We start from the raw sequence: 21,965 nt of genomic DNA, 5'->3' as shown, positions 1-21,965 counted from the left end.
ATACGCAGTGCGCAGTTGTGATTGGGTCGTAGTACGACTTCCCTTGGTTTCTGTGCCTTTACGTGCGCGAATATTTCAGATTGCACTGACTGCGCAGGAGCTGCCTTGCTGAGCACGCATCCATGGAGTCCGAGCCGGAACGAAGATGTGCGCGCCTTGTGCTAGAGGACGGGACGGAGTACAAGGGCACTGCATTCGGGCGCCCCGAGTGCATATCTGGCGAAGTCGGTGGGTTCACAGATTCCCTTTCTTGAACCCAGTGCGCGCTTGTAACCAGTGAATACTTATTTCAGGACTGAGACACTGGCAAATTATGGTGAAATCAGTGTCATGTCGAAGCCTGCTTTCATTCATCTTCTTTTTTAAAAATTTATTTATTTATTTATTTATTTAAAAAAGTATTGCCAATCTCTAGTACAAGGTCCTTGGCAGGAGGGGGCAGTAAAAAGACCAGAAATCAAACGCGACATGAACGCGAAAACGGAAAAAGAGAAATGCAGCTGTAGGCCACACCTAGACATTTATACGTGCAGTAATATCACTGCTGGCACAAAGGAAAATACTTATGGTCACTAAAAGAGTCTGAAAAAAAAGACAAAGCAAGATAAAAGCAAGAATGCAGCTTAGCGCACACACGCATAAAAAGTTAGCGTTGCACAAAAGTAACAACGTACTACAATGCGGCAAGATACAAGGCATTTTTTGAGCAGTGAAAGCGACCAAGCACAACGCAGCAAAGTGAGCAAAAGTATATACTGCCATACGACAACTTAAAAGAAAAAAAAGACGTTATTGAGCAAACCAAAAAATCCTACAAGGGAGCCACAAAGCACAACTGTAGTACACAGAGAGCACCAGGTGACAACTGCAGATGAAGACACTACAAGATGTGCAACGGGAAAGTAGTTTGACGCGGGAAATGTACTGAAGGTGCTGTTTTTTAGTGCAGTAAGGAATGATTAAACTGCCCTCCAGTCTACAATGTTGTCTTGAAGTCAGCTTTACTCGCGCGTGCTATGTGGAACTAATGAATTTTAAAGCTATCAGTCTGAATAAAAATTTCTTTGGTTTCTTAGGGTGTATTTTCCTTTAGGTGTACCTTACCCTAGCACCGCCAGCTTCATTTTTGTGCCAGCTTTGCGTTCATTTATGCCGAAGTTTTTTTAACAACCTTGCACCTGAAGTAAAGGCCCAACCACATGCACGCGTAAAACTGACGTACTCGCGCAACGACGTAAACCGGCGTACGCGGAATGCATTGCTACACGCTTGTTACACCCAAGTCAGACCCCGCCAGACATCGACGCAAACTTTCGGGTGCACGGTGTTGACGTGGACCTCTGGCGGTGATGTTATCTGTCATAACAAGACAGCGAATTGATAAATAAGCTAACTTTACTATTAATTATGCCATAAAACAAAGTAATTTGTAAAATACGGGGAACAACCGGACAAACCAAGCGAAGCAACGAGCAACTATGGGAGCAAGGCAGTTTACGCCAAATGTAGTGGAGGGTTTTTGTGCCTGGCAAGTATGCATACTAATCCTCAATGTTTTTTAATTTCCCAAGAACTGTTTTAGCTGATTCTGTAATAAATAAATGTACTTTTGTAAGAATAGGCATTATTTGTTTTATTTGAGTTGAAATGTAGTTGAACTGGTCGCCACAAAGCTGAGTCCGGGGTAGTCGAGCCACACTGCGCGGCGCATTGGTTTACGCGCGCGTTGCGGCGATATGTGGTTATTCGCCCTCTCCGATGTTGCCGGTTGGTGTAAAGGCAGCGGCGTATGTCGCCGGAGGCGTACGTCGTTGCGCAAGTACTTCGGTTTTACGCATGCATGTAGTTGGGCCTTAAGTTAGTCTCCGGCCTTCAATGAAGGGGCACAGTTTTTTTTGTCTCCTATGTTATGTTAACTTATAGGGGAAGCCTGGCATTCTGTTATATAACGTGTTTAATACATTTTAGCTATACCAGCTAATTCGATAGACATGCGTGCATGGCCTCCAATGTATTTTTTTTTTGTTGTAGGACTCAAAGCCTTAAAAAGAGAGTTGAACTTTTTAAGCTTTATTTATTTATTCATTTATTTTTTGTCTCCATTTGTGCAGTGTTCCAGACGGGCATGGTCGGCTACGTGGAGTCGTTGACGGACCCATCCTATTGTCGCCAAATTCTCGTACTGACGTACCCGCTCATTGGCAACTATGGGGTCCCTGATAGCTCGGAGAAAGATGCGCATGGCATTCTCGTCAACTTCGAGTCGCATCGCATTTGGGCTGCCGGCCTGGTGGTTGACGAGTGCGTCGACAAGTACAGCCACTGGAGCGCCAAGCGGTCCCTGTCGGACTGGCTTGACGAGTCTGGTGTGCCAGGAATATCAGGTGAGGCAGTGAGCTTGATCCATTGGAGTTTGCGTGTTTTAATAGCTCGGGGCAAAACAGTGCAATTCTCATGTCTAATAACTTTTTGACCAGGAGAGGGGAAGTGCCGCAAAGTTCCGAGAGAACGCTTTCCCCGAAACATCGCTCACTCCCCTTTATGGGTAAAATATTCGATTTACTAAAAGACCCCAAACATCGATCGTCCGGCCCCTAAGATCGATGGCTTCAGCACCGATGAGTGAACAAAATAAACGCGAATCATATTCATGGGTTTATTTTGTCACTTATTTGTCTTTTTTGCACTTGACCCCAAAAAGGTCAAGAGGTCACCCATCTCATATTTTTACTTGATATCTCTGCAGTTTTGGTTGGCGGTGTGGCCACTTTTTTGCTATTTTTTGCACCTGACCCGGAAGTTCGCCCATCCCGTATTTTGCACTTGATATCTCTGTACTTTGGGTGGGCGTTCTTTCAGAACTTTAAGATATATTTGTCTTTACAAAGCAGGGGGAGGGGGGGGGGGGGGAACAAAACAACACCAGTGTGTGTACATGAAGATAATTGCACAACCAGAGGTGGTTCGGATCAACTGTCCTTTACTTTCCTTGGACTTAGAGGGACCACAAAACACCCAAGGGCTCTGCGAAGCCTTCACCGGAACCTCCTCCCCATTGTTTCCTTGCCAAATATTGGTGGCAATCTAAAAAAAATGTCTTCCAAATACTCCAAAGTAGGAGTTGTTAGATAATGCATAAGTGTGCACCGGCCTCCTATGTAATGAGCTCCTTTAAAGCTGGCTTTGCTTCTTTACATAAATGCATTGCTGAGAAAGCCTTTCTTTAGGGGGTGGGAGATACAATATAAGGAGTTAATAATACCGCATTAAGTCCCCATGTATCACTATAGAGCACCAGTTATTAAGCCCCATTAAAGCCGGCTTCACTACCAAGTACAAATGTAATGCTGGAAAGCCGCTTTTTCAGGGGAAGATTAGCAGCTTTAGGTGAAAACAATAGCATTTTTTGCGCAGGGAAAGTATGACACGTCAAGCGTAACAGACGAATAAGACGAGTTTCCCCGGGTCCGCATATAAATGCTTACGCACTCAAAATTTCACCTTGCCGTGAGGCATGTGCGTTCTTTCTGCCCTGATGGGGCACAGCGCTAGCAAAAATTCTGATACAAATTCTAATACACGTATATGCTTATTGCCACTAATAGACCTATCAGTCTGTATTAGTCTATTAGGTCTATCAGTTTGTATTAGCCTATTAGTTCTATCAGTGTGTATTAGTCTATTAGGTCTATTAGTCTGTATTAGTCTATTAGGTCTATCAGTGTGTATTAGTCTGGTAGGTCTATCAGATTGTATTAGTCTGATAGGTCTACCAGAGTGTACTAGTTCTATCAGAACCAGTGGCAAGTTCGAACAAAGCAATGAAGCATGGAAACACATTTTATTATCAGGGTACACAGGCAAATTCCTCTGGCTGAATAATTTAATGATACATTAGTTCGTAACCTGATCAAGAACGAACGAATAAATTGCAATGCGAATCCACAAAATAGCTGCACCATGCAATCAGAAAAGCTCGTCAAACCTGTACGGTCCAGCCACAGTTACACATCGAGCGCATTAATGGCCGACTGAACACCATTCCCATTTCGATGCAACTTCAAAACGGCATTCACCCTTCCGCAACACGCGATTAGAATGGAGTCTTCTTCGTGAGGCATTCCCTTGAGAATGGACAAAGGAGTCCGAAGCGGCGAGGTGACGGGTCAAAGATGGGTCGGGCGGCGGCCCGGATCATATTTATGTTAGGCGGGCGCTAGACACATCGCCAACACTTCTGGATAACGTGATGCACACGCTTTCTTCGATGTCAGGCGTTCGTTACACAGCATAGCAGACAGAACAAAGATGTCCGGAGCCGCGAGGTGACGGGTCCATGATGGATCGCGCTAGCGGCCTGGTTAATACTTGCCAAAGTTATACGGGCGTTAGACACATCTCCAACACTTCCCGATGACGCGATGCACAAGCGTCTGATGTGAAATAACGCCAGAAGCCGCTTCCTTCTAACCGTCTCCTTCCCGAATGTACACACACGCCAGCAGCACTTTGATGTTGTCGCCATATTGGCTACCCAACGAATGGCATTGCTTGGCTTGACTTCGTTGCAGTTTTTCGGCTTAGATAGATTTCTTGCTGGGCCACTCTTCTTGCAGCCTCGCAGGTAAGGTCAGGTAAGGTGGCTTATCGCTGGCGCAGCACTCCCAGCTCCCATCAGCTCTCTTCATGTAGCGCATTTTTTTAGGAGCGAAAATGAAAAAAAAAAAAAAATGTTGACCTATTTTGCACAATAATTAGGTTGGAGATTTACGGAGATTTATTAGTGAACAAAACGCTTAATAATATTATACCAAATAAAATTATTGCTCAAGGGCGATCATTTCAACCTTTTGTCTTGTGATTTTCGGGAAAAACTAAAAATTCAGGAAATCGCACTTTGCAGGTTCATTTGTATTAGTTCTTATTTGAACCAATATGTCTCTATTAGTTCGTATTAGACTCAGGTCTATCAGATCTATTTGTATTTGTAAACTAATACAAACTAATAGGTGTATTTGTATTAGACTAATACAACTTGTATATTAAACTTATAAAACTGATACAAGCTTGTATAAGACTAATACATGTCGTATACACCTAATACAAAAATGTATAAGACTAATACAAGTTTCTATCAGAATTTTTGCTAGGGAGTGTACAATGTACCCTGTTTCAGTGCACCAAGTCTGTGCGGGAAAGCCAGACACACAGAAGGCCCGTGTAAAAGCGATTGTGTGAGTGACTTTAGCCACAAGAGCAAATTGTATTGGTAGCATGTCAACCGATAGCAGTGTGTCAATCTGCCATGCTTGTACCGCGTCATACTGTTTCCACCGTTGGACTTTGCGTAAAAGCCGCAGACGCAGAATAAACTTGTGGCAGCTATTTAGAAATCTGCTGCAACGTGCAAGGGTTTAGATGGAGGCCAGACAAAAAATGCTCTCATCAGCTGAGAAGAAAGGGGGGAAAAATAGTTTGCGCATTCCGTTAACACTTGCATGAGTAAATTTACACAACACATTTGCAGTTAAAAGAAAACAAGTTGATCCTAATGTCCACTTCATTGCAGGCATTGACACTCGGGATCTCACCAAAAAGATTCGGGAGGTTGGCACCATGCTTGGCAAGGTCAGCGTGGCAATTTCTACCTTCCCTAATGTTTTTCACATCTCGTGCATGTCTGATAGTTTTATATTTCCATTTTGTCTGAATGAAAAGAAAACAGCCGCTTTGATGGTGCTTGAAAACAGGCCCGGGTACTGTCGGTTGCAGATTAATCTTTTTGCTGCTGGGCTGTCTGCTCTTTATTGGGACTGCATCGAGCTGCTGTGTATTATGTACAGTCATGGACAAATCAAATGCGAGCAGAAAAGTATGAAAGAGAACGCACAATCTAAAAATACATTTCGTGGAGGTCTTTTAATGGTTAGGTTGGGGTAAATTTGGAAAGACCCTTCCTAAACTTTGTTACTGTTGTCAAGCCATGTGGCAGTTTTACTTGCATGGAATAAATCGTACTATTTGTGTGTTGCGGTTTGTATTTCCATGTTCTCATTTCTTTTGTCCATGGCTATACATGCTTCCCTAACTGGCTGTATGCTGTTCGAGGGAGATCTTACATTACTTTGCACCTGTTAGGGGCAGGTAATGAAAGGACACTACTAACGGTGGAAGCAGTGTGTGATATTCCTTTTTTTCTTCTTTTTTTATTTTCTTTTCTTTCTTTCTTTCTTTCTTTCTTTTTTTTTTGTTGTTGTTGTTGTTTGGTCGTTCCATAAGAAGATTCTTTGAGAACAGAAATCAGTATTGTCTATGTAGTGGCTGGTCCATGTAGGTTGAACACGAGTAGAAATGAAATACAGGGTGGTACAACAATAATTAGAACGCTAAAAAATTTTTTCCTGAGCGAACCACTGCTCGGATCGTGCTCAAACTTCATACGAAGGTCGCATCTTGTGGTCTATTTTGTTTGATACCGGGGACAATGACGGTACTTAACTGTTTATTCTGAAAATAAATAAAAACGATTTTGGCCCCTGGGAAAATGGCGGCCAGTTTGGACGCGCAGACCAGTGCAAGCTGATCTTGGAACGATGGCGCCACCTGGGGTGTGCAGAGCGAAACGGACGATGGGGATTCACGGTAGGAAGTAGCCAAATAGTGTAGCAGGCGATCAGAAAACCTCTTTTGTCCCTAGTTTGCGATGATCACAAATAGTTGTATAACGCCGATACCAATCATAATAAAATATTGCCACGGTTCATCGTTGCCAGTAAACGTTATATTTCTTTGTTCTTCTGCTTTCACATTTTCTGATCGTCTGCTACCTCTAGGTTTCTTCCTGCCTTGGAAGGAGCCAAATGAGGTAGCAGACAATCAGAAAACCTGCTTTCACATTTTCTGATCGTCTGCTCTCCCATTTGGCTCCTTCCTACCGTGAATCCCTATCGTCCGTTTCGCTCTGCGTACCCCAGGTGGCGCTGTTACAAGAAGAGTTTGCACTGGCCCGCACGTCCAAATCGACCGCCATTTTCCTATAGGCGAAAATCGTTTTTATTTATTTGCAGAATAAACAGGTAAGCACCGTCGTTGTTCCCGGTGTCAACCAAAATAGGCCATAAAATGCGACCTTCGTGTGAAGTTTAAGCGCAAACCGAGCAGCGGTCCGCTAAGGAAAAAAGTTGTGTTCCATTTATTGGCGTAGCACTCTGTACAATGTGTGTTTCTTCTCTTTCTTTCTCTCCAGATTATCGTAGAAGGTAAAGATGACTCTTCGCTCTCTTCGCTCTCGTTTGAAAATCCAAACTTAATGAACCTCGTGAAAGAAGTATCTCTAAAGGTGAGTAGCCAAGTTACATTTGTACATGTTCATTTTTTATTTACAATATACTGCATGCCCTTTCTGAGGCTCAAGCAGTGGTGTGGCACAGAATTCAGTTTCGTGGGATCTATGCTAACAAGGCAAGGAAAGCAAAAAGGAACGCAGAAAAGCAGTACAAGAAATAATAATAAAAAAAAAAAGCATACTGAAGGCGATGCCTGGTACATAAAACAGAAATAAGCAACACGAGCTGAAAAAGAGCAAACCATTAATATAAAACAATGCAATAAACCATTGAAAGGGGGATAAGAACAGGAGGCGGCTGAAATTCTACATGTTGAGGAAGTTTTAAACAGATCGGGGTACATTTTCTGACAGAAATATGTGCTGGGAAGGCATTCCAATCTGCTGCTGTTCTTGTCGCTTCTGCTGACCAGTGCAATGGGTGAGTGGCTAAGGCTTTGCAGTGCTGAGCGTAAAAACATGGGTTCAATCCTGCCACGGTGGCTGTTTCTGTCGTGAATGGATTGCCAGGAAATAGAACTGAATTTTCAGTCGCTACAATCAGTCTCTGTCGGGATCTACTGCAAATATTCATACTGCCTTATCGACCGGCATAACAGCAAAGCAGCACAAATGGGACAGGGAGTTTTTGACATTTTGTGCCTCTGTCCCTCTTTTTCTATTGTTCTGTTTGTGGTTATTGTGGTCGCAACTTTGCTGCGCACCACCGGTGGCGGGCTCTGTATGATCCTGGGCATCATCATTACAGGAGCCCAGGGTGTACAACGAGGGTGGCAGTCCGTCAATCATCATGGTGGACGTCGGCATGAAGTATAATCAGCTGCGCTGCCTCATCTCTCGGGGTGCACGTGTCACCGTGGTGCCCTGGGACCACCCTGTCAACCCGCAGGGTGAGCATAGTGTCCCTGTGTATGTACAGCCGGTAAAAGGCTTGTCTATAACACAGCTTTCCTACTCTCAGCCCTATCCTGCCCCGCCGGAGCGGGATTTGAATAAAACTACCGCGGAATTCTGAAGTCGTAGCCCTTCGCTTTTGCCTCCGACATGTTTGAAACGAGTATGTTTCGGCAGTTTTCGGTTGCAGCTGGTTGAAGTCGAAATCGCTGTTATAGACAAGCGTTTTACCGACTGTACAGTCGGGAGGGCTATTTTGCTAGCCACGAGTGCAGCTTCTTTAGAAAGAGTCTGCCCGACAGCTAATGTATGCATTTTTTAAGGCAATTTAGGACCTAAATTTTCACTCACTGGTGTAAAAAAAATTTTGTCGGCTGAAGAGGAATTTGCAGAAATTTGTGATTTCGTGCTCTGTAAATTTTTGCTCACGCTGTACATCATCGTTGCAGTTTGCTCATCTCATGTTTCTGATTTGCCTGAGACCGAATCAATACTAGCTCGCGCCGTCTAGTAGCGTGCTTTGAACGTTCAGTCTTTTTGGCATTGTTCATTTCTCTGGTGTTATTGCACTGTAGGCATTTTTTAACCGCCTTGTCATCACAGAATAGTGTTATTGTTTTTATTTGAAGCATTATGAGTTCCAGCCGTAAACCTGCAAAATTATTTCGATATTGGGTTACCGTAAAAACCCGCGTATAATACGGACCCGCGTATAATACGAGGTGTAATTCGGGGAATGCAAAATCAGAAAAAAAGTTTTCCTCCACATATAATGCGAGGTAAAGAGCACAGAAAACATTTATTTGCACTGCAGTTACCGTCCAGTCATTGTCAGTTTTCGCTGGCACTGTCTCCCAACGTCCGTTCAGTCATCGTCAGGTTCGCTGCTGCAGTCTCCTGAAGTCGCCTTGTCGGAAATGTCTTCCCACAGAAAGTGGTCCTCAGTGCCATCAAGGGCGTTCGAGATGCTGCGTTTCTTAAAAGAGCGACTGATGAGCTCATCTGAGATGCTGGCCCACGCATCTGCGATCCACCAACAAAGCACCGCTTGAGAAGCCCGCGTCAGCCATCCGGTAGCTGTCACTTACGGGTCTCCTGACCTCACCCACTCTTGGTAGCAGGACCTGGTGCAGTCTTTGAAAGGCTTGTTGATGCAAACGTCTAGCGGTTGAAGCTGGGATGTCATTCCCCCTGGAATGACAATTAGTTGGGTGTGGGGTTCGCGCAACAACTCCTTCACGAAATCGCCCAGGTGGCAGCGAAAGGCGTCCAACACGAGCACTGACGGAAACCCCCAACAGGGCTCCAGGCCGCTGACACCACAGACTTTATCCAGTCAAGCACCAGTTGCTGTCTCCACCCGCGAATGCTGCCTTTGGTGACGCCGAACTGCCGTCCTGCGGCGCAATTCCTGATGGTCTCGGCTCATAAAATAACTTTTCTTTTAATTGCAGCCGAATACAGCCTTCATGCACGTGACATCGTGATAGACTTGCGGTGAACGTGCCGACCCTTCGCGTGGTCAAAACAGTTAAAATGGCGCCGGCTGAGAGAAGCAGCAGCCAGCTAACACCACCGCAAGTAGGCACACACTCCGCTGAAACCGAAACTGCAAATTTTCGGCTGAAAACTTTGGGATCCACATATAATACGAGGCCCAAATTTTACATGGTAAAATTGGGAAAAAAACCTCGTATTATACGCGGGTTTTTACGGTAATTTGGTTCGCATCATCCTGTTGCGAAAATTTGAGTTGTGTCACAAGTTGAGTGCAGGAAAGTAGCTGGTAAGTTGCCACCCTCTCTTCTGTTTTCCTCTTTACTTTAAACTGATTTGATTGAAATTCGTGTTAAAATTGCCGTGTGTGTCATTTTGACGACGCAATCTTTCCACTGAAATGGACTTTTGTGGTATCTTCATGCCTCCTCTAGATTTTTTCTCAGTTGTGGGCAATTTGCTCCAGCTGCCTGCCGTGGCTGGAGTTTGAACTGCATTCTTATTTTGCTCCACCCTGGTCTTTGCAGAGTGCGACGGGCTCTTCTTGAGCAATGGTCCAGGAGACCCGATCCAGTGTAAGGAGACTATCAAGATGCTCCAGGGGTTCCTCTCCTCCAGCCAAGCCAATCCGAAGCCGATCTTTGGCATCTGCCTGGGCCACCAGCTCATGTCCCTGGCCATAGGGGCCTCCACCTACAAGATGAAGTGGGTGCATTTCAGTGGGCGGTTTGGTCCCGTCCGCTGGTCACTTGTCCGATCATTTTGTGGCAGTGTGTATTATCTGCACAGTCTCTGAGAAAAAGAAACTGGCACCTGTCGCAAACTGTAGGGGAATTTGTGGGTGTGCACTTAACGCCTGTTGTGGGTAAAATTTAGATGAAGCATTGATCTTAACATTTATATCCCTGGCATTCAAAGTTTTGAAGTATTCGTAACACTTAACTTCAACATTGAGCTAGATCTATGCTGTGTTCAATTTGCAATTCCCGTTTACACGTATACAGATCTCCAACTCTTTCATTGGTCCAATAGAAGGGGTACAACTGATTCATGTCCTTTCGCCATAGTGCAGTGGTGCATTCAGAATTAAGTGGTCAGATTACTAAAAACGATGACAAGCACTAGCTTCCTTTTATTTCCTTTGTTTTCCTCACCCATCCACCCTTTTTCGCTAGCCCTAAAGTTCTGAAATAGCAGCTAAAATGTCTTGTATGGCTTGACACTTGGTGCGGCAGCTTTTTAGCAGTTTCACGGGAGTGTTGTTGAAATTGCCGTCCTTTAGAAAAGCGACACAAGTGTTACCATGCGTGCTTGCCCGCTCTCGTCTATTTCACCGCTTTGTGCCAGGATAAAGTGCCTACAAACCAGCCAGTTGACTCTCCTGCGATGTGTTGTACGATATAATCAGCCAGCCATACCGCCCTGCTCACCATGTTTTGCAAATTGTTCGCCTCAAACCAATGCGTGTCGTGCCCCGCTTCCAGGTACGGTAACCGCGGCCACAACCAGCCGTGCCTGTTTGGCGACAGTGGCCGCTGCTGCATCACGGCACAGAACCACGGTTTCGCGGTGGATGCCACGACGCTTCCGGCCGAGTGGTCAGCGCTCTTCACCAATGCTAACGACCACACCAACGAGGGCATCGTCCACAAGAGCCTTCCCTTCTTCAGGTCAGTCCGACACACTATGCGCACTTTAGAAGTGGGGTATGTGATGGCTCATTCAATGTTGTGTGGTTTAATGTTTGTGAAATGTCATTACATACGGCATTGCTGAATGCACTTTAGTATTAATGCCTCATACCCAAAATGCGAGACGGTCCAAGGCTTGCTGAGAGAGCTAGTGAAGAATTGTGGATCAGTCAGTGAACTAGTTTTAACAAAACAATAATTTCCGTCATATTATTAGTTAATGCTGACGTTCGCAGCTCTCTCTCTGTTGTTTTTCCTCCAATTTCTTTTCAAGCCTTCCTTTTTATCAAGCCTAATGGCCTGTAATTGTTGCTGAGCACGTTGTCTTCTCTTATCGTTTTGCAGCGAAGCTGTTAGCCTCTCAGTTTCGTGTCGTAAACAAAAAACCCAGGCAGGGCCCAGCAATTTTTGCCCAAGATGCCGAGCGTGTGTGTTTGGCTAATCAGGTGTGCAGTATAGAGCTCAGTATTCATCTAAAGAAGGAAAAAAAAAACCACAAAACAAGCATGGAAACTGCATGATGGATGATAAGGTGCTGGTGAACAATGGGAACACCCCCACGTGTTCTGTAAAGATTAGGTTTGCAGCTGTTCTCGAAAGGGGAGGGCAGTTGACGTCATTTGAGGACTGGCGCATGCATCAGGATAGGCAGGACCGAGCATTTGCCACCAGAGAAGCCAATTGCAAGCGACAAGCCCACTGAGATGACAAGGAACATTTCGTACCCTCCCCCCATCAGCATGTGTGGTGGTTTACAATAGCTGCACTGGACAACCACTTTCGCTGGGCAGGATGGCATCTGTTTGTTTTTAAGCCTGCACCACTGGGAGCGGACACCTCTCGGCATAATTTATCTACTAACACTCAGGACTCTGCTCACATTTTCAGCAATCCCAAACGTTTATAGCAGAGTAAGATGAATTGAGTTCCATAAACTATTGACCCCTCAAAGGTGCTCCTGGCATTGCACTGTCCAATTATTGCCTGTAACAACCTAAAGAGTGGTCGTTTTATGCCGCGGGTTTTCTAAGCGTATCCTTGATACCCCACGCTGGTGTTTTTCATAGCCCCAATTTGAAGATTGGTGCTGCATGCTAACGATGCACTGCTCACACTCTATGATCCATTTCAGCGTCCAGTTCCACCCGGAGCACATGGCTGGTCCAGCTGACCTGGAGTTTCTGTTCGACGTCTTCCTCGATTCTGTCAGGGACTCTCTGGCCGGCTCAGCTTGGTGAGTGACGTAGGGGTTGAGTGAATTTATAGTTAGATTACTCATCTCATTTTTGCTTGCCGTAGTTGAGGCGCATTTTTTCTCCTAATGTTTAGCAGCGGAAACTAGGCACCTTATTAGACACCTCGAAAAACAAAGGATTGTAGGAGTAATGCTAGGCGAAAGGAAATCAGTATCTTGAATCAGGGAACAAGCTTGGTGGGAAGATATTGTAGTCTAAATGACAACTGATTGATTGATTGATTGTGGGGGTTTAACGCGCCGACGCAACGCAGGCGATGAGGCGCGCCGTAGTGGAGGGCTCCGGATTAATTTTGACCACCTGGGGATCTTTAACGTGCGCCGAAATCTCGTACACACGGGCGTTTTTGCTTTTCGCCTCCATCAGAAAAGCGGCCGCCGCGGCCGGGAATCGAACCCGCGACTAAATGACAACTAGTGAACCCAGAGGGTTGCAGAGTACAGTCGAACCCCGCTACAACGAACGCCGCTTCAACGAAATTTCCGCTTCAACGAAATATTTCCAATTCCCCGTCAGCTAGCCATAGAAGTCAATGCAACAAAGTCCTCGCCACAACGAACCATTTGTCTCGCTTGCTTTCGCTTCAACGAAATTTTAGATGATTTGGGCTGAGTTCGAACAATTATTTTACAATAAAATAAGCATAGCGCCAGCTATCTGTAACTTTTTATACATTCAGGACGCTTAGTTTCACCGAAAACATGCGCGTTGCGACCACACCGCCGCACAAAACAAAACAAAAAATAACTCATAGGCGCACGCCATTGCTTGATGGTGATAACAATGTGGCTAGCCGTCTTTACACGAGGTGCAGGCCCGCTTCGCCAAGGCGGAGCCCCAGAGCTACAGCCAATCCATATCCAGTTGAAATTGCATGAATGTGCTCCGCTGCTGGCGCGGTGCCGTCATGTGTGCGTTGTGAGCAGCTGTCCTTGCCGTTTTCCTTCTACCATTCTTCATAGCCAAGAGCAAAAATCATGTTTGCGTGTTTGGCCTTGAAGCCTAGTCATCCTATCTTAGTCGCGGGTGCGCGGTCTTGCCTGCCAAGGTCAGTAGCTGCCGTGCCCTGTCCGAGGATAAGATAATGGCACTGCTCCTGCCACAAGCGAGAGGGGGGCTTCCCACAGCCTAGCAGTTATCTGCAAGTAATCAGCTCGGTGGGCACGCCTTGTTGTACAGCGATACGTTTTGCGCCTGCATATCTTCACCCCCCCTCCGTAATGCGTTCTTTGGGTGGTGAAAAAACAGATAACCATTGGTATGTTTGTTATCCGAATAAACATGAGTTATTGCGCGTCACTCCTTTTTCTAAACATTGTATTATGCTGCCAATGTTGCGGAAACGCACGGGGCTATTTTTCTGGCCTTTCCGTGGTGTGTTGGGGCAGATTTCGCCTCAACAAATTTTCACTTCAACGAAATTTTTCGCACGTCCCATCAATTTCGTTGTAGAGGGATTCGACTGTACTTAGATACCGAGAGGTGGGAATAGAAGTAGGGGAATGCCATTAACTTTGAGGGATGAATTAGGGAAATTTGGGGCAAAGAATGGACTCTGGCTGCACAGGGCAGGAGTGGTTACAAGTTGTTGGAGACACCTTCATCCTGCAGTTGGCTTAAATAGGATGATGATGGTGGTGGTGGCGGTTAATTCAAATCAAAGCGTTTGGATCCCGCGTCAGCTGAGCCAGCACACACAACTTTGTTGGATTTCCCCTGAACACGAGGTCGCGGGTTCGATTCTCGGCCGCGGCGGCCGCTTTTCTGATGGAGGCGAAGAGCAAAAATGCCTGTGTGTTCAAGATTTCGACGCACTTTAAAAATCCCCAGGTGGTCAAAATTATTCTGGAGCCGTCCACTACGACGCACCTCATCACCTGTGAAGCGGCGGCACATTAAACCCCACAATGAATCAATCAGTCAATCTTTCGTGCATGCCCTGTTCATCCTAGATAGCAAGCGAAATTTGACTGCCGTATTAATGAACGAATGCTAGTACTGTTTGGGCTTGCAAAGCATGTTGTGACGCTCCTATTTTTTGGCCATGAATACGGAGAAAATTTCTCGCCAAACGCATCTGAAATGTCCTCGTGAACCCTGCTTTCCCCTCGGGCAGCGTGCCCATAGAGCAGCGCATTGCGGCCAAGTTTGAGGCCCTGGCCCCACCGACACCCGTGCTGTCCAAGCGGCCACGCAAGGTCCTCATCCTTGGCTCGGGAGGGCTCTCCATTGGCCAGGCCGGCGAGTTCGACTACTCGGGCTCTCAGGTGAGCCACCTCCTCCCTCCCGCCAAGAGCGTATGGCTGTTTGTGTAGTATGTCATCTCAGTGAAGATTTTGTTGTTGCTCTGATTGCTTGTCGGTTGAGGCTCCGTTCCACTCCAATAGTACTTTGGTCAAATCTCCTGCCTGGAGTAGTCGCATGTAATAACTTCTCTGGAATGAAATCTTCTTTCGTCTCGTGCACGTAATTCATTTGAAGCTCATCTGCGTTTTAAAACTCTGTGCAGCAAAAAAGATTAGTATGTTTGTTGTTCGAGTGAGCGTGCCATTGTTAAAAACGCATCCACCCAATGGTGCTTATTGTTAGTGTTGAGCACGTCAGTATAGGTCTCTCTGTTTTCAGTTAACTGATTCAGTGGTGTTCAGCCACCAGTGGCAGTGGTAAAGGGGCTCCGTGAAAGAATACTGTAAGTCTGTGAGATACATCAGTGGAAGTAACACAAACGCTTGTGTTACTTCCAGCAGGGAGCACATCAGCAGTTACATCCTGATTGAGCCCGTTGGTATGGGTAGCAAAGAGAGCATCGGAGGCGTGTGGGACAGTGCATGGGGAGTGTGGTGTGGTGTGGCACTGCAGGAGTGTGAGTGAACAGCCATGCTTTGGGGACTATGAAGTGCCAGAGTAGTAAGAGGCAACCTGTAATTCCCTTGGCAATACTGTACTTTCTTAACACTCATTGTACACACAATAAAATACATCGCAACAGGCTGAAAAGCCAAGCAGGTGTTAACTGGGAAACTGAACTTCTATATTCAGTCGATAGAACAAGGCGAAAATGTGCCTCGAGCTAACTAGGTTGAAATGAAAACGAACTACCATGTAGGTTTAACTTAAACTTTGGAAAGGCCATTTAAATTTGACAACGGAGCAGGAGATTGTGAGGTTTGAAACGGGCTTACGTCAGAACACAAAGGCAGCAGCGCATAATTTCCTCATGTGTAGCTTAAAGGTGTTGTGCCACCAAATTTGTTGCTTGTGCATTCTTTGTTGCAAACGTTTTATATTTCATTAGAAAACATGATACATGCTCTCACATGCACATATTCTGAGTAAAAAATTTATTATCGCACGATTCATGTGAACAGGATTCGGTTTCGGTTTCTGGGCGCCGATTCAAGCAGTGACGTCACAGCGTTGCGCCATAGCCTCCTTTAGTAGGTTATATAGGAGGCTATGGTTGCGCGGACGCTCTGCCACGCGTGTCTACCATGCGGCGCTGCGGTACGTTGCGACTTTACTGCGGCGTCTGCTCCCCCACATACGTGCTTCACCACGGAAGTAAACACGCCGACTCGTCACGTCAAGCCGCGACAGCTCCGACACGGATTCTTTGTCTGCATCCTCGGATGCAGACAAATGAAAACCATGGATATGCAAACCATAAAAATGCTAAAAAAAAACGCTCAAAAAAAAAAAAAAGCAACCCTCCCCGCGAATCGAACTCGCAACGTTGACCGGGCGGGCGCGACGCGCGAAACCACTGAGCCACCGAACAACAGGTTTGCCAGTACCGATATAGCAGGTGTACTAGATGGAGGCCCATCCTTGGAGTCGAACGTCGGTGTTTACTAGCTAGTTTACAGAATTCCTGACTTGTAAACTCAAATTTCTTAAATAGCGCTTGCGCAGCAAGGTTTTGCGAAGCCCCCGCAACAGCTTATCGCCATCAACTCTGCTATTTTGCGAAAGCGCTCGCAAAAATAAGTGTGCCCGGCTGCGACTGCGATTTTGCACTAAAGGGATAGTGCTTGCCGTACTTTGGTTTTACGTTTTACGTTAAAAACCTTTGCCGATACTGATCTCTTATTACCCAAATTACCCTACGTAACTCTTCTTCTGCACGAAACTATTTTCTACAGGCGAGCAGATCGCACACGCATTCCGGGGTCGCGGCGTCGCCGAAGAGCACGGCCGAAGCGTCGAACGCCAAAATACGGATCGCATTAGCGCTAGTGTTGAGTTGTATGGGCTTCATTGAACTTACTGAGTTTATTACACTCCAGAAACTAACAAAATAAAGCCGCGTTCATTGCGGCACGAATGTTGTCGGGGCGCAGTTTCTCTCGGTCGATTCCCGACGACGCCTCGGGCGACCAGTCAGGCGACCGGTATTGTTGGCGTCTTCGGTCGGCGAGTCAGTCACACTACGGCGACTTTCCATCGGCCGACGTGTTTCTGTCGCCGTCGGCGTAGTGTGACAACGCGGTCTGGATATTCGGCAGTTGGCCGATGGTTTGGCGACTCGTCGGCGTCGCGTCGTCGTCGTGTCGGCATAGTGTGTCTGATACGACCAAGCGACCAAACAAACTGTGGTAACTGGAGTTCACGTTGACGTCGCTCGAGTCGCTAACGTTGTATGACGTCACAAACTTTGTTACGCTGGCAATTCCCTGACGTCATGGTTAGTGGCGCTAGCGATGGGTCCCGATTTCGAGAAGAGCATTTAGGTAATTTTTAGAAGCGAATTAAAATATATATTAAGCGCTTGCTGTACCCAGCACTTCGTGTTGAGGGTCGTTGGATGCAGAGGAAGCCTACAGCAGGCTTTTTACAGAGTTAAAATTTGGCGGCACAACACCTTTAAGAGGCGTTCAGCTGTTCTTCTCTGAACAGCTGAACAGCCGTAGAGAGCAAGTAGGAACATTTACAGGGCCAGCTAACCTCGCCAGGCACGCATGTCTGCAGGGCTAGCTAGTGTGTCCGTTAGGGAAAAATTCACCTGTCAGGGTGTGTGATCAGGTGGTAGGGGGACAAGATGACCCCCTTCCTCTTCACCCCTGTGTACAGTTGATGGTATAAGGAGTTCATTGCCCATACCACATCACCTTGGCCCCCTCTTTTAGCAACACAGGGCCAGTTAACCAGCATGTCTGTATGTCCCCTGCTGTGATGTAATTTGCGAAGGAGTAGCCCTTAATCAGTTAGGGCAAGGAGGGGAAGGTGAGTGAGCTCTTCCTCCTCTCTTTCAGCACATGATGGGGAGTGTTGTCCCCTACCACGTCGCCTCTGCCCCTATAAATTCACTGTGGTTGTGAGCACGTCACGGCATCCGTGTCTTTCCTGCAGGCCATCAAGGCGCTGCGAGAGGAGAAGATCCAGACGATCCTGATCAACCCCAACATAGCGACGGTGCAGACCTCCCCCGGCCTTGCGGACAAGGTCTACTTCCTGCCAATCACACCCTACTACGTGGCCGAGGTGATCAAGTCCGAGCGGCCCGACGGCGTGCTGCTCACCTTTGGCGGCCAGACGGCGCTCAACTGCGGTGTGGAGCTACAGAAGAATGGCACGCTGGACCAGTACAAGGTGGCTGTGCTGGGCACGCCCATCGAGTCCATCATCCACTCCGAGGACCGCAAGCTCTTCGCCGAGCTGGTCGAGGAGATCGGCGAGCAGGTCGTGCCCAACTGCGCCGTCTACACCGTCGAGGAGGCAAGTCTCGCTGCTTCTGCTGTTGGGATGCCTGCTGGGTGATGCGGAAAGTGTTGAGGTGGATTGGCTGCCTGTGATGTCGCTGAATTAGTACTGCAGCCAACAAGCTCGTCTACAGCAACAAGTCGTCTTGCTTTAGCTGGCCTTTACTGGGGAGCACTGTTGGAAACTCATCGTGCAGACTGCTGGCTGAAGTGTTGGGCTTAGACTTCAGAGCAGTGCAGTAATTTTCTCTAAACGGTGTTGTGCTAGGACAACAAAAGGCAATAAGTTCAAAAAGCAGTGTAATAAGCTAGTCTGTCGACTGCTTTGCATAATGATCTGTTTGTGTGACGGTCAGTTATGCTACGTTACCACAAGGAAGAACTTGTCAACAAACAAGCTCCAAGGTAGCACATTCAAAATTTGTTCATTGGTCACTGAGACTGCCCAATTCAGCACAGGGTCAGTGCGTGGTTTGGTTTGTTGTTCATTGTCAAATGGCACCAAGCTGGAACCAGATTTTTTAGAGAGAAGCTTTAGTGTCCTCGCTGATGTCGTTGTATGCCAATAAACCCTGCAGGAAAGCCAGCTTTCTATGACGATGATGATTAATGGTCGTGGGTGAAGTGAGAGAAAAAACTCTTCTTGTGGCCAGAATCGAACCTGGGTCCTTCGCGTTATGAAGCCGGTGTCTATCCAATTGCTCCACTTCAAAATGGTCGAAGTGAACGCCAAGCAGCAGGTACCGATTCACGTTGTACACCCCAAATGTTAGGCCTGCGGAGTGCACACCCGAGAGTGGCTGTGGGTATTTTAGAAGAGTGGTTTGTACCTCCAGAGTAGCACATACATGCAGTGTGAGAGTGGCCAACCAAAGAATCCATCACGAGAAAGCTTCGCGTCCAACTATCGTCGTCGTTAGTGTCCCTGTGTATGTACAGCCGGGAGGGCGATTTTGCGGGCCACGAGTGCAGCTAATTTAGAAAATTTATTCCCCGCGAGTCTGCCTGACAGCTAATATATGTATCTTTTTAAGAAGATCTAGGACCTAAATTTTCACTCACTGGTGTAAAACAATCTGTCGGCTGAAGAGGAATTTGCAGAAATTTGCGATTTCGTGGTCTGTAAATTTTTGCTCGCACTGTACATCATCGTCGCAGTTCGCTCATCTCATCCTTCTGATTTGTTTGAGAGACCGAGTCTATAGAATGCGCCATCTAGCAGTGTGCTTTGAACGTTCAGTCTTTTTGGCATTGTTCATTTCTCCAGTGTTATGACACTGTAGCCATTTTTTAATCACCTTGTCATCACACAATAGTGTTATTGTTTTTATTTGAAGCATTATGAGTTCCAGCCGTAAACCTGCAACATTATTTTGTGCATGATTTTTCGAAGAGCTGATTGAAGTGGCTAAGGATGGTCTAGATGAGAATTCAGAATCTTGCAAAATAGGTAGAGATGTGTCACTTGCATACTCAGGTGGAAGATATGATACTTCAAATTACGAAACAGAAGTGTACTTGTGCTGGCTATACAAGGAAACAATCACATGTGTTGGACTGCCAGGGTAACAGAGTGGCGGCCGATAGATGGGACTAGAAAGAAGCAAGGGAAGACCATTAACTCGATGGAGGCACGAATTAAGCAAATTTGGAGGCAACAACTAAGCTTGCGTAGCCCAAGACAGGAACGGTTGGAGATAGGCTGATGATGATGATGGTGGTGGTGGTGGTGACTTACCTGCTCTTGTCCTGATTGCGCACAGGCCATGATCGCTGCGGAGAAGCTGGGCTTCCCGATCCTGGTGCGGGGCGCCTTCTGCCTGGGCGGCCTGGGCTCGGGCTTTGCCCACAACCCGGAGGAGCTGCGCGCCCTGGTGACCCAGGCCCTGGTGCGCTCCAGCCAGGTGCTGCTCGACAAGAGCCTCAAGGGCTGGAAGGAGGTCGAGTACGAGGTGGTCCGCGACGCCCTCGACAACTGCATCACGGTCAGTGGCCTCGTTCACGTGCACCACCACGGCTGTTTGTATTGCAGCGTCTTAGTGGGGGGAACAGCCCTGCATTTTGATCCCAAGTCACTGCCTGCTGGAAGTGTAGATGTACAGATAAGGCTATGCCGGTTTGCGGGAGGCATAGGAACAGTATTCTTGGATGGTGGATATCTTGCACAATTGGAAAATGGGGGGTTTTCTCCATCTGTCATGTTAGCCTAGTTTGATACGCATGGTTTTAAACCGACCGGGTGATGAAACAAATCTTGTGTAGCAGATAAAGTGCCTTTAAAACATAGTGTGTTATGTAGTACGTTGTTGCATTCAAAACTAGTGCTTGTTCTTCTTCTTTTTTTTTTTAAAAAGTTGGAAATAGTGTTTTTTAATGTAGTATGCAGCTGCAGTTAAAAGCAGCTCTGACGCGGGTCTTAAATAGAATGAAAAGGCGGGCATCATTACTGGGCACAGGACAAAGCTTTCCTTGCAAAGGAAATTCTGTGGTTGCTTTCGCTGTAACAACCTTGACACGTTACCAGATTGCGTAGGCGTTGTTGCACAAGCTACCAATAAGCTAGCTTGCGCAACAGTGCCGGGATGTGGCAAAGGGCTGGGAATTGCCGAGTGTCTGGTCTCGCCGTCCACCCAGTACGGTTTGCTGACCTGCCCTCAGTTGCAACGAAGAAGGTGTACGGAGCCATATCTGCCGGGCACCGACTTCTTCCCTCCTGACAGGTGTGCAACATGGAGAACCTGGACCCCCTGGGCATCCACACGGGCGAGTCCATCGTGGTGGCGCCCAGCCAGACGCTGACAAACGAGGAGTACAACCGGCTACGCACCACGGCCATCCGCGTGGTCAGAAGGCTGGGCATTGTGGGAGAGTGCAACGTCCAGTACGCCCTCAGCCCACACTCCTTTGAGGTGGGCTGCGCATTTAGTTGGAAGAACTATTTCTTTCACTTGCACTGACTGCACTGGTGCAAGCAGTGCAGCATACGCTCTTTTTTTTTGTACGGTGAAGTTGTATACGGCTAGGTTCCAACCAAACCTGCATCCGTCTTCAGAGCCGTGTAGAATACGAATTTCCTTCTCCAAAGCTATTGTAAAGTGCTTTATAGCTCCCAGTCTGACCTTCTGAATTGTACTCTAGCTCCCAGGTATCTCGGAAAAAATTGCGCTGAAATTTATCGCTAAGACGATGCTATCATCATGCCGATTTTTATTTCCCTATCGTGTTACAGAATTCCTGTCTGCTGTCAATACATGGCGGGCTACGGAGGTGACACAGACAGTCCCATGTTTTTCCCCCTGACTAATACTCTAGTCTTTTAAAGTTTCATTTAGCGAGTTAGCTAGGAAGTATGCTCTATTGCAAATTACAAGCAAACGTGTCTTGTTTCGTCCACTCCTTGTACTGTGCCCAAATCATTCTTCTTCGCTGAATGGAAGGGCGCCCAATTTTGTTTCACTTGCCCATTTTCTTTTTACTAGTGTAAAAAAAAATATAGTTCCAATAGCCCTCTGCACTTGTCTGCATGACACTGACCCTCAATTCAGGTTAAAAAGGACGTCTCTAGTGTACAGGTGGAGTTTGG

General features: G+C 46.7%; 1 protein-coding gene across 3 annotated transcripts in view; it reads left to right on the top strand.

The window, feature by feature from the left end:
• Positions 1-21,965, top strand: part of R (carbamoyl-phosphate synthetase 2, aspartate transcarbamylase, and dihydroorotase rudimentary) — a 73,653-nt gene that overhangs the window by 1,038 nt on the left and 50,650 nt on the right. For 2 of the 3 annotated variants that reach the window (XM_077690728.1, XM_077690727.1), the window contains exons 2-13: positions 98-228; positions 2,112-2,384; positions 5,570-5,628; positions 7,247-7,339; positions 8,094-8,235; positions 10,264-10,441; positions 11,221-11,406; positions 12,560-12,661; positions 14,800-14,950; positions 18,033-18,398; positions 20,146-20,367; positions 21,103-21,291. In XM_077690728.1, coding sequence (XP_077546854.1) covers positions 123-228; positions 2,112-2,384; positions 5,570-5,628; positions 7,247-7,339; positions 8,094-8,235; positions 10,264-10,441; positions 11,221-11,406; positions 12,560-12,661; positions 14,800-14,950; positions 18,033-18,398; positions 20,146-20,367; positions 21,103-21,291 — 2,067 coding nt within the window. In that variant the 5' untranslated portion in view covers positions 98-122. Of the gene's footprint in view, positions 1-79; positions 229-2,111; positions 2,385-5,569; positions 5,629-7,246; positions 7,340-8,093; positions 8,236-10,263; positions 10,442-11,220; positions 11,407-12,559; positions 12,662-14,799; positions 14,951-18,032; positions 18,399-20,145; positions 20,368-21,102; positions 21,292-21,965 lie in introns of all 3 variants that reach the window. The other variant, XM_077690729.1, reaches the window with a different exon arrangement.

The sequence above is a fragment of the Haemaphysalis longicornis genome, unplaced genomic scaffold (assembly GCF_048455015.1).
Source record: "Haemaphysalis longicornis isolate Haplotype H1 unplaced genomic scaffold, Haemaphysalis longicornis Haplotype H1 scaffold_10, whole genome shotgun sequence".
NCBI lineage: Eukaryota > Metazoa > Arthropoda > Arachnida > Ixodida > Ixodidae > Haemaphysalis > Haemaphysalis longicornis.
Note: the sequence above shows the minus strand (reverse complement) of the source record. Positions and strands in the feature narration are given on the sequence as shown.